The sequence below is a fragment of the Leptosomus discolor genome, chromosome 1 (assembly GCF_034619465.1).
Source record: "Leptosomus discolor isolate bLepDis1 chromosome 1, bLepDis1.hap2, whole genome shotgun sequence".
Taxonomy (NCBI): Eukaryota; Metazoa; Chordata; class Aves; order Leptosomiformes; family Leptosomidae; genus Leptosomus; species Leptosomus discolor.
In genome coordinates this window covers 145,432,367-145,445,479 of record NC_141391.1, presented here as the reverse complement: position 1 = coordinate 145,445,479, position 13,113 = coordinate 145,432,367, and the positions used below count along the sequence as shown (strand labels likewise).

At 40.1% G+C, this 13,113-nt stretch overlaps 1 protein-coding gene across 6 annotated transcripts in view; it reads left to right on the top strand.

The window, feature by feature from the left end:
* Positions 1–13,113, top strand: part of SOX5 (SRY-box transcription factor 5) — a 291,555-nt gene that overhangs the window by 147,801 nt on the left and 130,641 nt on the right. For 5 of the 6 annotated variants that reach the window (XM_086466682.1, XM_086466688.1, XM_086466675.1 and 2 more), the window contains one exon: positions 1,931–1,999. In XM_086466682.1, coding sequence (XP_086322808.1) covers positions 1,931–1,999 — 69 coding nt within the window. Of the gene's footprint in view, positions 1–1,930; positions 2,000–4,966; positions 4,994–13,113 lie in introns of all 6 variants that reach the window. The other variant, XM_086466662.1, reaches the window with a different exon arrangement.

Sequence of the window (13,113 nt, the reverse complement as noted above, 5' to 3'; positions counted from 1 at the left end):
CAAGAACATAAACTTTTCTGACAAATTTGCGCCATGCAAGTTTTTACAGAAGTGAATGTTCGTTTTTGTACCTGAACATGAGCAGAGAAAATCTTAGACATCTGGTTTAAAATTTTGTGGGGAGTCCGTACTGATACTTCTTATCTGAAAGTATTTTGGTTTTGGTCTGCCTGACCAAATATTTCAAAATTATATTGAAATCTGAGTTTGTATCATGGAATTGCAGCTACGTGAATTTTATGAAAGTCACAAAATTCTTTGAAATCTGTCATAGTTGTCATCCTGAAGTGTTTGTATTGTACCAAACAAGTCTTAAGATTCTAAAGCACTGCTGATATCTTCAGACAGTTTAGCTTTGGTTTTCCTTATTTTTGGTTATTTAAAAACCTTATCTTACATACTGTGTAGTTTGGCCTCACACATAGGGAGAACAGGAGAAGTGACTTACCTATTAAAGTAGAGAATTTGTGTCACACTGTTGTTTACATGGAGAAGGTAGATGAAGGTGTGAAGGTTGAATTGTCAAGATTCTTCCACGAGGAGACATACTGCAAGAGCTATTTCCTTTGCCCTGCCTTTTAAAGTCACTGCTGCTACAGAATGGCTAAATGATCTGAAAGTGAAAAAGAAAATGGAGGAATGGAAAAAGGCGGTAAGAAATCCTGCAAGATTATTATTAGGATAACTAGGATTTCTTTTGATTTAGGAAGTTGTATATAATTCTGCATTATATAGAAATTAAAATAACTAAACTTTAAAAAAAAGTATTGATAAAAATTATTTTCGTTGCTTAAAGAGAGGCTCTAAAAAGAAAACCCTTATTTAATCTTTTAGATGTGGAGTTAACTATGAGCGAGTGTTTCTTATGCTAATAGTTTAATAATAGAAGTCAAAGAAAATACCTAAGGGGAAGAATGCACAGAATTCCTCCCAGTAAGTGTGTGTAAGTTCCCATCTGACCCTGAGATGTGTACACATACCACAGGGGAAGAGCAATAGTCTTTCTAATGTTTTTAATGCTGTGCTAGCTATTCGTGAGAGCAGAGCTTTTGTGAAGACTCAAATGAATGTTTTTCAAGTTTGCTTTTTAAGTTTGAGGTATATAATGGTTTATTTCCATCAGTCCTCTGAGAACTCTAATTTGGTTCTGTTACTGTCTGCTTTTTCCTTCACTGCATATAAAATGTGTCTACAGTAAGGTTCCCAGTCACTTAGTAAATGGAGGGGGAGGATGGGAGTCGTTACAGAAAACGCACAGCTTTGAGAGGAGGCTTACGATGACTCCATCAACTTCTATAAAGCAGTTTCAATGTTGAGCTGTGTACCCTCGCGCTGCCCCCTTAGTTCCCTTAGCTGATATACATGCTGAAGAGTCAGTGATTTTCCCAAACCCAGTTCCAGTCTCTTTGTGTCTGTTTCTGCATCAAGGGAAATACGCACACTAATACCTTCCTCCTGGGTGTCGGATTTCCTTTTTTGAAATTTTTGAATAGGTGGTGCCAAACATAAAAAGAGTATTACTGTCCATCCTACTTTTTTTGCCTTTCCTGCCTTTTCCTACTATTTTCCAGTTTCTCTGCCAGTATTGTTCTTCCTCCAGCAAGCTGGAGCAAATGAACGCTCACTTTTTGGGGATTTTAGCAGTGCCATTTCAGACAGTGAGAGAGGAGGGATTTTTGCATCACTCCTTCTCTTGATAACCAGCACAACATTTTCCACAGGATTCCCTTTAACATAGTATTAGCTATGAGTTGCTCCTGAACATGAGCCCCTTGCTTCAGCAGCAGTCCAGGCTGCTGTCATCCGCACCCGTAGGTTTCTTACCTTATGAGAGCAGTTTAAAGAACCAAGCAGGGTGGAAGTTTTCTATGTACTGACTCCAGGAATGGTCATACATATCTCACGGTTCTTCTGTGCAATTTCTCCACAGATTGCAAGACAACAGCAGCAGCTCCTGCAGCAGCAACACAAAATTAACCTTCTTCAGCAACAGATCCAGGTCAGAGACTGCGTCTCCATCCATGCCCCGTTATCTCTCTTTTCTCCTTTCTGTTTCCCCATGCTTTCCCTCAGCCATTATTGTCATAGTTTCTTTACGAATCTCTGCAGATGGCTTACATCTTATTTATGGAAACACATGAGGATGTTACCTGTCATGAGCAAAAAAGGTCAGTTTCTCGAAGGCCTTGAATGCTTAACATGGCTCCTATAGCATCAGGAATGTGAGAGGAGCTGGTCAAGTGAGCAAAGGTTTGCAAGACCAAATCCTCTTGCAGCTGGAGATCAGGAGTGGCAAAAGTGTTGCCAGAAAGAGTTGGATTGGAATGGGTTGCCTAGATCTCTGGTTCTGAGATTTTGCAAAAGCAGTTCCCTTCATTGATCTGTAATCGAGTGTACCTCCTTCCCTCTGCCCCAGGTGTTGGAAGTCTGGAAATTTTCAGCACTTACGGTGAAGTATTGTCTGAATGAGAAACTGGTCAAAAAGTCAGTTAGATTCAGTAGAGTGACTGTGTAAATCCTAGATATCTACAGGTTTACTCCTAGTAGTAGAAAAGAGTTGTTAATCCAGCATAACCAGTAAGCTTTGTTTAACTTCTTTTTTTCTTAAAGTATTCACAAGTTTCTTTTCGTGCTGTTGACTGCATTTCATTACTTTTCTTCCATGTGTATATATGCATGCCCCTGTTTTGGGAATAATGCAAATCAGTTTGCCTATGAGGGTTTTCACAGAATAACAAAGGAAAGGTTTGACATTTTACAGATACCTAGAATCATGGTAAAATCTCTGGCTGTTTAAGTGTGCAATTATGTATACAGTATTGCAGGTCGCTGTGGAAGTGGATGCTATGTTCTGTTGTTCAGTAACAACAGGATTTTCCTTCCAAAGCTTCTCTTTAATGTTTCAGAATTAGTTGCCTAGAATTATGGTTCTTATCCATAACTTAAGAAAACTTAATTCCAGCACCTAAGAAAGCTTGGTTCTAGCAAAATCAGAGGAGTTGTATGGCTTCACACTAGAAGAAAAACTGGCTCTGTCGTTTCAGAGGATATTCTGTCAGTATCAGGACTTGTGTAACTGAAAAACTTCTGGGGAAGGTCCAACCCCTCTGTTATAAGACAACTTGTACACAAGATGTGCTTCTCTGAAAATAATTTTGAGATTGGTAAGGCCTGGCTTGGCCTTGACCTCTGTATTTTTTTTTCTTATTTGTGTGTGGGAACGATTTTTCTTTATTGCTGTATCTTTAATAAGACTTTAAAAGAAAAAAACAATAGTAGAACATCTACAATAGCAAGGGAAGTATTTACATTTTTAGCATTTAGCTATGGCAGTGAGAGAGGAAGTTATTTTGTAAGCAGTGAATAAAAATAAATTGAAGTAACATAATTTGACCCCAACCCTTTTAAGTTTTAAGGCCTTGTAGATAAGAATGAAGTATGTCGTTTTTAGGGTAGTGGAGAACACTGATTATTGATAATGAGATATAGAGCCTTTCATCTCTTGATCCCTGGTCCAAGTTTGACCTAAGTCAGTAGTAAATGAAAGTCAGCTAGCTACCATCTGATACAAGCTGCGAGCCTAAGAAAAGATTTGGAGGTCTGACTCAAGGGATTTTGGATGAAATATTGACCCTGCCAAGGTCAGAATTTCACCTCCAGGGTCCACTTCACACAAAACCCATCAGATTCGAGGCACCCTCCTTTTGGATGGTCACATGGCAAAGGTCAAGAATTGAACGGGCAGAGAGACAATACTGTCCTCTCATTCCCACAGAGATGATCTGTTTTTAGTGAAATTTGGGTTATACTGCCTGCCTCTTGACAGTTCCATGGTCTGTATGGTCCTGAAGTCCCAGGAACCCTGGTGGAAGTCCAGTTACTGTGAAGTCATTGATAGGAAAAACCATTTAAAAATTTTAAAAATCCTTATTGACTGTGGATACAAAGCAAAACATTTCTTCTCAGTTAGAGAGAAGACTGTTAGACTGTTAGAGAGAAGAAAGAATTCCTGAAGAAATCTTCCTTTGTATAAAATGGAGACGATGAAGTCACCCTAACATGCCTATGTTTAAAATGGTCTGTGAGTTTACAGTCAGGTTATGGTAGGTGGAACAAAACTGTGACATAAATGTAGCTGTGAGTTCAGCTTTTCTGACCTTGCAGTAATTAATCTAACAGGCTTCTGTCACATTGGCCTGGAGTTTTTAAATAGCATTAGATTTATTGACAGGGAAATATTCCTACAAAGTCTGGATAACTATTTGACTTATGTGCAATTGAATGATTAGGCTGCAGTTATGAACACAACCTATTTATGACAAAGGATTCATTTTACTTGAGCCAATTTTTTCTAAGTTTGTAAGAGTTGCCATAATTCCAGATAAATTATTACACAGAAAAAAGCTATTGAAATATTGTATTGAAAACATAATACCCTAAGGTTAAAAAAAAGCATAACCTGACTGACCCCATGATTTATGACTCCTTTCTCTAAGTGCGCTAACTTGGAAACAGTTCCCTCTCTCCTTTACCCCAGCATACAATCACCAATGCACACACAATACATAAGCAGGGAGAGACTGCAACATTTCTTTCCTCCTTAGAGGACTGCAAATGCCGAGTATAACTACAGCTCAATTAAACCAGCTGCTTCTGTGATGCTGAAGAAAGATACGTTAGCTACTTGAGCTTTGAAACATGTGCCTGGCACGTGAGTCTCTAATTGGCATTATGTCTTTTTCAAGTCCATCTCTTCTGAATTAACTGGGAGGAGGTGTCACTAATGCAGAAGACAAACAGCTCATCTTCATGTAGGCAGTTAAGTAAAGACAAAATGCTAAACTGGAGAAAAATTGCAGATCAGATTAAATTTAAGAATCTGTATTACCTCAGAATGCTAAAATAATGATCTAGACAGGATTTTGTATTTTGCCAAATGTTTATAATGTTTTTTTCTGCTTTTCAGGATGCTCTAGACCTAATTTGTGAAGAGGTTTGCGTTTCCCTGAATAATTAACTAAACCTCCCCCTGTCTTACTTTATGCCACTTTGGAATGCATCCTCCCATGCACACTGCTTTCTGTTCTGTTTAATCTTTGTGTGTATGTGTATTGAAAAGGGTTTCGCTTTAACAGTTTCTGCCTGCTGAGCGTTTGGGGCCTTCTACCCTGCACATCTCAGTCTTGCTGTTTTACCAGAAGCCAAACTGGAGTGCGTGTTTTGTCAACTCTTGTGCATCAACAGCCCCAAAGATCTCAGGTTGTCTTTCAGAACAGCTCTGTAGCAATCTGCAGCTGTAGAACAGGCTGAGGAAAAAGCATGCAGACGCCAAGTACAGCTCAGCAAGCGCTTGGACTAAATCTAGTTTTGTCCTTCCAGGCCTCAGGTCTCATGGTGACCTTCTCATCTTCTCTTGTAGGCCACAATCTACTTCCTGGTGTCCTTGCTCTAGAACATGGTGAAATCTGGGTGTCTGTAGCTGTCACATCAGGAGGGCAGACAGTGAAAGAAACTTGAAGACTAGACACTCCTTTTCCAGGATGCTGAGCTAGTCCCCAGGACAGGCAGTGAGCATGAGTGGTGTTTCTGCCGTGAGGAGTGTCTCTGAGATGCAAAGTTCTGTGCGGTGGTGCGGTTTCACTTTCTGCTTGCTCAGAGAAAAAGTCTAGCCCAGGTTGACGATTGAATATAGTTTGCTTTGAAGCTCAGTGACGGATGTCACTTTAATTGAACTGTATTTAAAATGGAATATCATTGTTAAAACTCATAAAGCAATTCATATTCAGTAGGCCACTGTTGACAAAGTAGGTCAACTTTGCAGCCTAAATTGTGATAAAACCAATGTTGCTAATCTCACAATTTTGTAGAAAGCCTGACAACGTTTTATGTTTTTCCCTCAAGCCCCATCTCTTGGAGTCATGTGATGACAAAAATGCCAGCTTTCATTTCTTCAAAATGTAAACTTCCAGCTCTCCTATTTCCAGGCAAAATCTGAAACCGTGAGCAGTACAAGTTCCAAAATTAGAAGGCAAACAAAACGGAGGCCAAATGTTGTTTTTTAAACTGTTCTGATTTTTAGTCAAAAGTTTTTTTGGAGAGCCCAGCTCAAGATCTTGGAACACTTCAGGTTGCCAATAATGTAAAACTAAGATCTCAAAGCAGCACAAAGCAACAGTGCTGCTTTATGATGTCTTTGACGTTTGGACCACAGTTTTCTTTGACTTTTTAGTTTAATCCTGCCAGTACTTGGTTACTAATTTGTATTCATTTCTGGGTTATGTACTTAGCCCAAGAACTGAGTGCTGTCTGAAACCTAAGAGTAATTCCTGCCAGACAGCAATCATTTGATGACTCTGTGTGTTTTAATAGAGGGTTTTCTTTTTCCTTCAGAGCTACAGACTTGTCAGCAGATGTTCTAACAGGATTTCTGTTTGAAAGTTCAGTCCTCTGAAGAACGAGAGGATCCTGACTAAATTCTGATGCAAAGCTAGAAACGTGGACCACTAGCCCACTCCGCCTGCTGGGGGGATGTCAGTTCTGCATGGCACCTGGCCGGATGGCACAGGCAGCTCCGGAGCCTGGTGGCACCTGGCAGGTGTTCCAGGAAACCCTGCTCCCAGGCAAAAAGCTGACCGTGTCCTTGATGGCCTCAAGCTTTCCGGACCCTTAGCAGCTTGTCTGTTAGGGAGCGTGGGCACCACGGCCCTCCAGACTCCATGACCCTTTGGCCTGCAGGCTTCCTGGCTTTCGTGAATCCCTCAGCTGCCCTGGGTGTCCTCCCAGCTCCAAATAAGGCTTTCCTTTGTGAGTCTGGATCCAGATTTCCATCTTCCCCACCCACTGTCAGCTGGCTGCGTCCCTTTCCCCATGAGTTGTGTTGGTAGATGGAGAGGCCTGGCTGCCCTAGTATGTTCCCAAATCAGAATATTCCCATTCTCATTAAGTTCTGAGGTTTAAGGTGTTGTTCCAATTTGGAATGTAATAAAATCTTGAACACTTGGAATTTCCTGCAGGATGGTTAGTCCCTTTTGTAGCCAGATCTATTTTTCAAAAACTAGCTATGTTTTTGGGGAGGAAAGAGAGATTTGGTTTCTGAGTTACACAGAAGTTCAGAAAAATACTTCTTAAGCCTAACATGCAAAGTTTTGAAATGACACAGTTGTTATTGTCAGAATTTTCCAAGCACCAAGAGGCTCTGGGTTGATTCCAGCCTTCCAAAACACTGGTAAAGAGACCTGCTTCCAGAGTGCTTTAGATATCATAATTTATCCACACATTTATCTCTAGTGATAGTTGTTGTTGTTTAGATTTGTTGTTGCTTTTGAGCTCCTCAGGTGAGCAATCATCTGTTATCCAGAACTGTCTGAATGATGTTCAGGCCTGTTTGTGTTCTCCTTGTTTAATAAAACATTGAGATTTTGGTTGACCTATGTCAGATGACGTTTAGTTGTAAAAAGTAGCAGTTTCTCTTTTATGTTATGAGAAGACACTGACCGTTTGACTGTACATAAAGAAACGTGAAGATTTCTTCCCTGCCCCAAGAAGTTTGCACTGTATACTTCCAACACAACTCATCTGTTCATTTTGTCTCCTGCTGGAAAGCAAACTCCAGCAGGCCACTGTGAGCTAAATACTTGGAGTACTTTGTGCCTGTAATGAGGAAGGTGGAGATCCTTACCCTTAACCCTTGCCCTGTTAGTATCTACTCAGTGCAACTGTAAGGACCTGTAAAATTTCTTTCCTGGTCCCCAGCTTCTTGGATGCCTGTAACCCAGAGTTCTCTAGGAGGCTTTAAAGGGCCTTTAAATTCACCTGTAGGTGATGAATTCTTCACTCAAGGCACAAAAATGAACAACCACTGCACAAGTCTTAGTTACAGATTTAGTAATGTCTGTTGCTTCTGTATTACCATTTTCCCTGAGAATTCTGATTTTGTAAGGAGTCAGTGACAGCAGAGCAGTGCTTCGTGGTGCCTTGACCCCTTTGCAAGCTGTTGCACAGCAGAACAATATTAGTTCTTCCATAATTAGTCCTCTTTGCATATCAGAGAGAGGTGAGGACAAAAGGTTTCCTTGGTAGACAATAAAGTTGTTGAAGTGAGGGCCTGATCCAACTCCCACTGAATATAGTGAAAAGGCTCTTATTCATATTAGTGGGAGTTTAATGAGACCTTTCTTCAGTAGGAAACTGTGAGAAAGTATCTTCCTTCTCACTCTGCAAAATGTTTTCAGAACAGGCTCCGTCCACTGAGACCGTTTGGTTTTTATTTTGCTTTTTGCCAGTGTAGATATGACAAGCTGTGACTGCACAGTCAAACCGAACAGGCTCGTAGATTGAGGACATTTTGTCCAAATTCATCATGTGTCAGGAGCAGCTGTTTTCCTGCAACTTGTAAACATGGGCATACTGGATGCAGTGAGACAGGCCCAAGAAGGAGTCACACTGCAGCCTTTCCCATGACTTTGCAACCTCTTCCCAAACAACTGAGGTTGCCGGCAAAGAGGCTAAACAATTGTTTCTCACAAAAGCTCTGCAGCTGATGTCCTATCAGTTATCAGAGTAACTTGCCTGTCCCTTGAGCAGGAAAAAGCCCCTGGGAAATTAATTATTCAAAAAACCAACCCAAAAAACCACACACAAAAAAAGAAAGGAAGACAAGGTTGGGGGAGGAAATAGGGAAAGGGAAGAGTAAAAAGAAAAATCTAGGCTAGCAGTCAGAATGAGCTAATTGCTTGCTGGCCTCTCAAGTTCAGCAAATAACGTGTTTGTTTGGCTGAAGGATATGATGCATGTACTTTAGAGTAACCTATGGGCCTTCACTTCCTTCCATTACTGTAAAAGTTAAGTTATGTAAAAAACTGCAGAGGTGTTTATCTATACTTATGTCTGTGCAGAGCAACATTTTGCACCAATGTACCACGTTTTTACTTCCAAAGATTACCTGTAGAGCAAGAATCTACAGATAATTTGATTTCAGGCCTTTCCTGCACTCTCATACAATCCAAATTTGCTGACTGATGTAGTTGCACCAATGCAGACAAGGAGAATCTGCTTGGGATTTGTACAATTTGAATTTATTGAGATCGAAAGGGCATGTTTTCATCAGATAAATCAGCTCTTTTGCCTGTGCTGGGCTACCTGATTGCAGCAGCACTTGCTGATAATGAAGCTTTCTCCAGTGTAACCAGTCCAAATGTTCTAAAATTATGAGATTGTTTTGAACTTTGTGACTTCTTTTCTTGCAATTGTAGCATCTTTTCTTAATTTCCTTTTTGTTACTGAGCTTTCAGTGTTCCCATTTTTCAGTTCTCTCACACAATCACAAGGGAGGGCCAGAAACTTATTTTTATTAAAAAAACAAAGCAGAACACTGAAACACCCAAAATAACCCAGCAGCTAGGACAGTAAGAAAAATACTAGCAGCCAAATACAGTCATCACAGCTGGCAACATTGTACTCCCAAGGCCTCATCTTGGTCTCTCTCCCCTTAGCAAGCATTCTCTCGGAGACCTCTCTTTCCAGGGCCCTGTCTTTTTGTTTTCAGATCCCCTCTCCAATTTCTGTGTCTCTCTGAGGCACCGCACAACTCTGACCACTTCCTTCAACTTCCAGCTCCCTGGCGTTGTGGTACTGAGCAATCTTTCTTAACGCAGCTGCCCACCCTTTCCCACATCAACTCCTCCTTTCTGCCAGCCTTCCCTTTTCTTTTCCCCTGTCATCGTTATTTCCATGGTCTTTTTAATGGCTTTGGTCGGTGTTTTATTTGCTATAGATCACTCGTATGTCATTTTGTGTATGTTTTTGTTCAAAATGCGTGGGGTGGTATACGTGTGTGCATGTGAGCTATGTTCACGTTTGTGTACCCATGCAGGTATTTACACAGCAGGCAGCAGAGGTATGGGAGCTGAAGGTACCGTGGTAGTTTATGTAAGTGACTTGAGAAGCTGAACATGAGCTCTTTATGGTTGTGATCTTGTCCGTATGGAGTGCGTGTAGTCATGAGCACTTTTGTTGTGCAGCCAAAAAAGGCTGCTGCTGCTGCCTCTGCAGTAAGGTAAAGCAGGAGATAACAATAAATTTTTTACTGCTGGCTGGTGGAGGTGTTTAGGATGTGTTTTCTTTATATCTTCATCCGCCCCTAATTGAAGATGCTTTAAAATTGAATGACTAGCAGTCAAAACGTGTTTGCTTCAAGCTGAGAAGAAAAATGCTGGTGTCTCTGCTTCCAAACTGATTGCGCTTTGTACACAACTGACAGCCACAGTCACTTTGAGTGACTGATAAGTGGGAAGCTTTGCCACTTATCAAGGAATGCACGCTGAAAAGAAAGGACTGGAGCCGTTCAGATGCTTTGGCATGTTCAAAATAACATCTCACATCAGTCAGACTCAGAGGCACTAGGAGACATTTGAAAATAAACTTTATATCTATCTATCTATCTAGAGGCAAAGATTCAATTTAACAGACAAGTCGCCGTGTGGCATCACATTGGCTCTGAAAATGAGAACATCATTATAAGGGTCACCAGTCGCAAAATGACTCGGATAGCTGCATAATTTGAGAGCATTTATTATAGGGTCTACCCCCAGAACAAAACAAAATTTGAAAGTTCACAACGGTGTATCATTTTACTGATTTCTTTAAATTGGAGGTTTTCTTCCCTGTTGGCCTAGTAATATTTGGGTTATGTAGCATGTGACACCCTGAAGGATCCCAAAGAAAATGAAACTCTAAGCCAAATTCAGATCTCATTTGTATCCTCTTCAGTATTGTGGAATATGTTTGGGATTGCGTGGCTTTAACTAAACTCACAAAATAGTTTTTAGGGTTATTTAGTAGTTCCTGTGCTTTTTAGTGATACGTAGCATGAATAGAAGCTGGAACTTTTTTTGATACATGTTTGTTGGTGATACTATTTAGCAATACTTATATTAGGAGATTCTGACCTGCAGAAGCTGAGGTGTGAGGGGGTGTTTTCTTGTACTGACTCTGGGTAGGGTTGGTAATGTTTCAGCGTGCCTTAGCAAGCATCATGGGAGTTAACCTGATAGAGCCCTCCCTGCAAATGTTCTGTAGGAATACAAGCACACGTACTCAGAGCTGAGATGGGATGCGGGTCTTCATGTAAAACGGGAGAACAGGGAGGCAGAAGCAAGTAGATAGAAGCAAGCAGTGTGTAATTTCTCAAATTGAAATTTGGACAGGAGATAGTGTTGACCTGTGTCCACTAGTAGTACCTAAACAAAAAACCGCTGCCAGGTTTGTACCTCTTATCCTAGCAGCATTGGGAGTGTTGATGTATAAGGACCATTATCTTTTGTTATGATTTTAAGCGCTGCATCTGGGCATCTAATTCTGCCCAGCCTGTTCTATCTAAAATGGTTGTTTTTCTATCCAAAGCGGCTCTATTTGAGATATAGATTATGTTTGGCGTTCTAAAGTTGCAGCACCCATACCTACATGAAGAGGGAGAAATTTGAGGATTGTTTAGTTTCTGCTGGCAATGACTTGCTTTTCTGATTCATGCCTTGCCGTGTTAAGTGGTCACGATTACATTTTGATGGCTCATTCAAAATAGAGTACTTCAAACTCTCGAATGGCTTAAAATGATTCAGAGGGAAAAGTGTGTTTCCACCTACTGAATCAACACCACTGTCTTCACCACCTTAGATTTTCCTCAGACATCTGGCATCCAAAAGCTGATGATGCTTTGCCCTGCGTAGATTAGGAGGCAAGATGAGCTCACCATTGGTGATAATTGCATGCGAGAGGCCAAGGGGAACGGTTTTATTTTTGTTGTCCATTTATGTTGCTTATCTGCTACTGAATTGTATTGTACAAATTAAAGTGGAGGGCAATTACTTATGCTTGGTATTTGTAAGAAGAGTAAATGAAACAGTTTCATCACTTGAAGGGTAGTGATTGAAGGGGCAATGTGAGTGAAGCCTGACTTAGAATTTTGGAGAAAGAGAGGGTAAGGTACAGTTGTCTCGTGGAAGTCTCTGTTGAGCAAAGATGAACTGGAGAGTTACAGATCTTATGCCAGCTGTCTTTGTTTTGCGTGTTGTATGTAGTATCCATTTAAGTTCAACTTCCACGTATGAAAGTTGAATAAAATGTGTAATGGGTGTATGGAACCATTTCAGTTTTTTGTTCAAATTGGTTTTAAATATGCTTTGAAGAGGATAAGAAGTATATGTCAGTTACTTGTATTTAGAAGTTAAATAAAAGAATTTAAGTCCCAAGATAATAAAGTTATAAAAACTCAAATGAAGACTTATATGAAAGGTAATAATAATAATTAAATGGCACAAATTTAATTCACAGTGCTTGGAGTTTATAAATATTTGACACCGCGAGGAAACTAATCTTAAAATGTATGTATTACAAAGTAGTTTTTATCAGGTTTGACTTCTTTGAAAGATGATAGTGACAGTGTTCAGCAAATTATTCTAAAGCTGAAATGTATAGTTTAAGGAAATTGTTCATAGATAGCAATTTAAAATGGATTTGGACAGAAATGATCAAGAGATTTCTATACTTTTGTATGCTGTGAAAATTGTACATGAAGAAAGACATTAGTTAGGTAATGAAGTAAGGCATTTGAAAGTTACAAGTGCCAGAATTAGGTTAAATAGGTATCTCTATTTTATTCCCATGTATCTGTGTTATACATATTGAATAAAAAATGGTATCCCAGGGGAGCAAAATTACGTGATAAAATAATTGTAGACTGTACTCACAAGAGGGGAAATTGAAATTATGTTGACAACCTTAGTTCTGGCATTCCCTAATATTTGAGTCCTTGACTTTTAATCCAAAGTAGCATTATTTTAACTGTGTTTCTGTGTGGTTTTGGTGTCCGTAAAAGCACATAATGCATATATACGAACCACCTATAGTGTATTGTCAGCACAGCGTAAACCCTGAAATGTCAGTATGCGGGAAGTGCCAAATGTCACTTGAGTTACAAAAGAAATGCTATGTTCTCCTGGGCTAGCAGGAGAAAACAGTTCTATGGCTGTGGTGGATAGGAGCCCGTACTATGAAGCCCTTCTCTTTCTATACCCTGTTTCTTTCTTCCTCCTTTTTTTTATTTTGGTCTCCATCGAA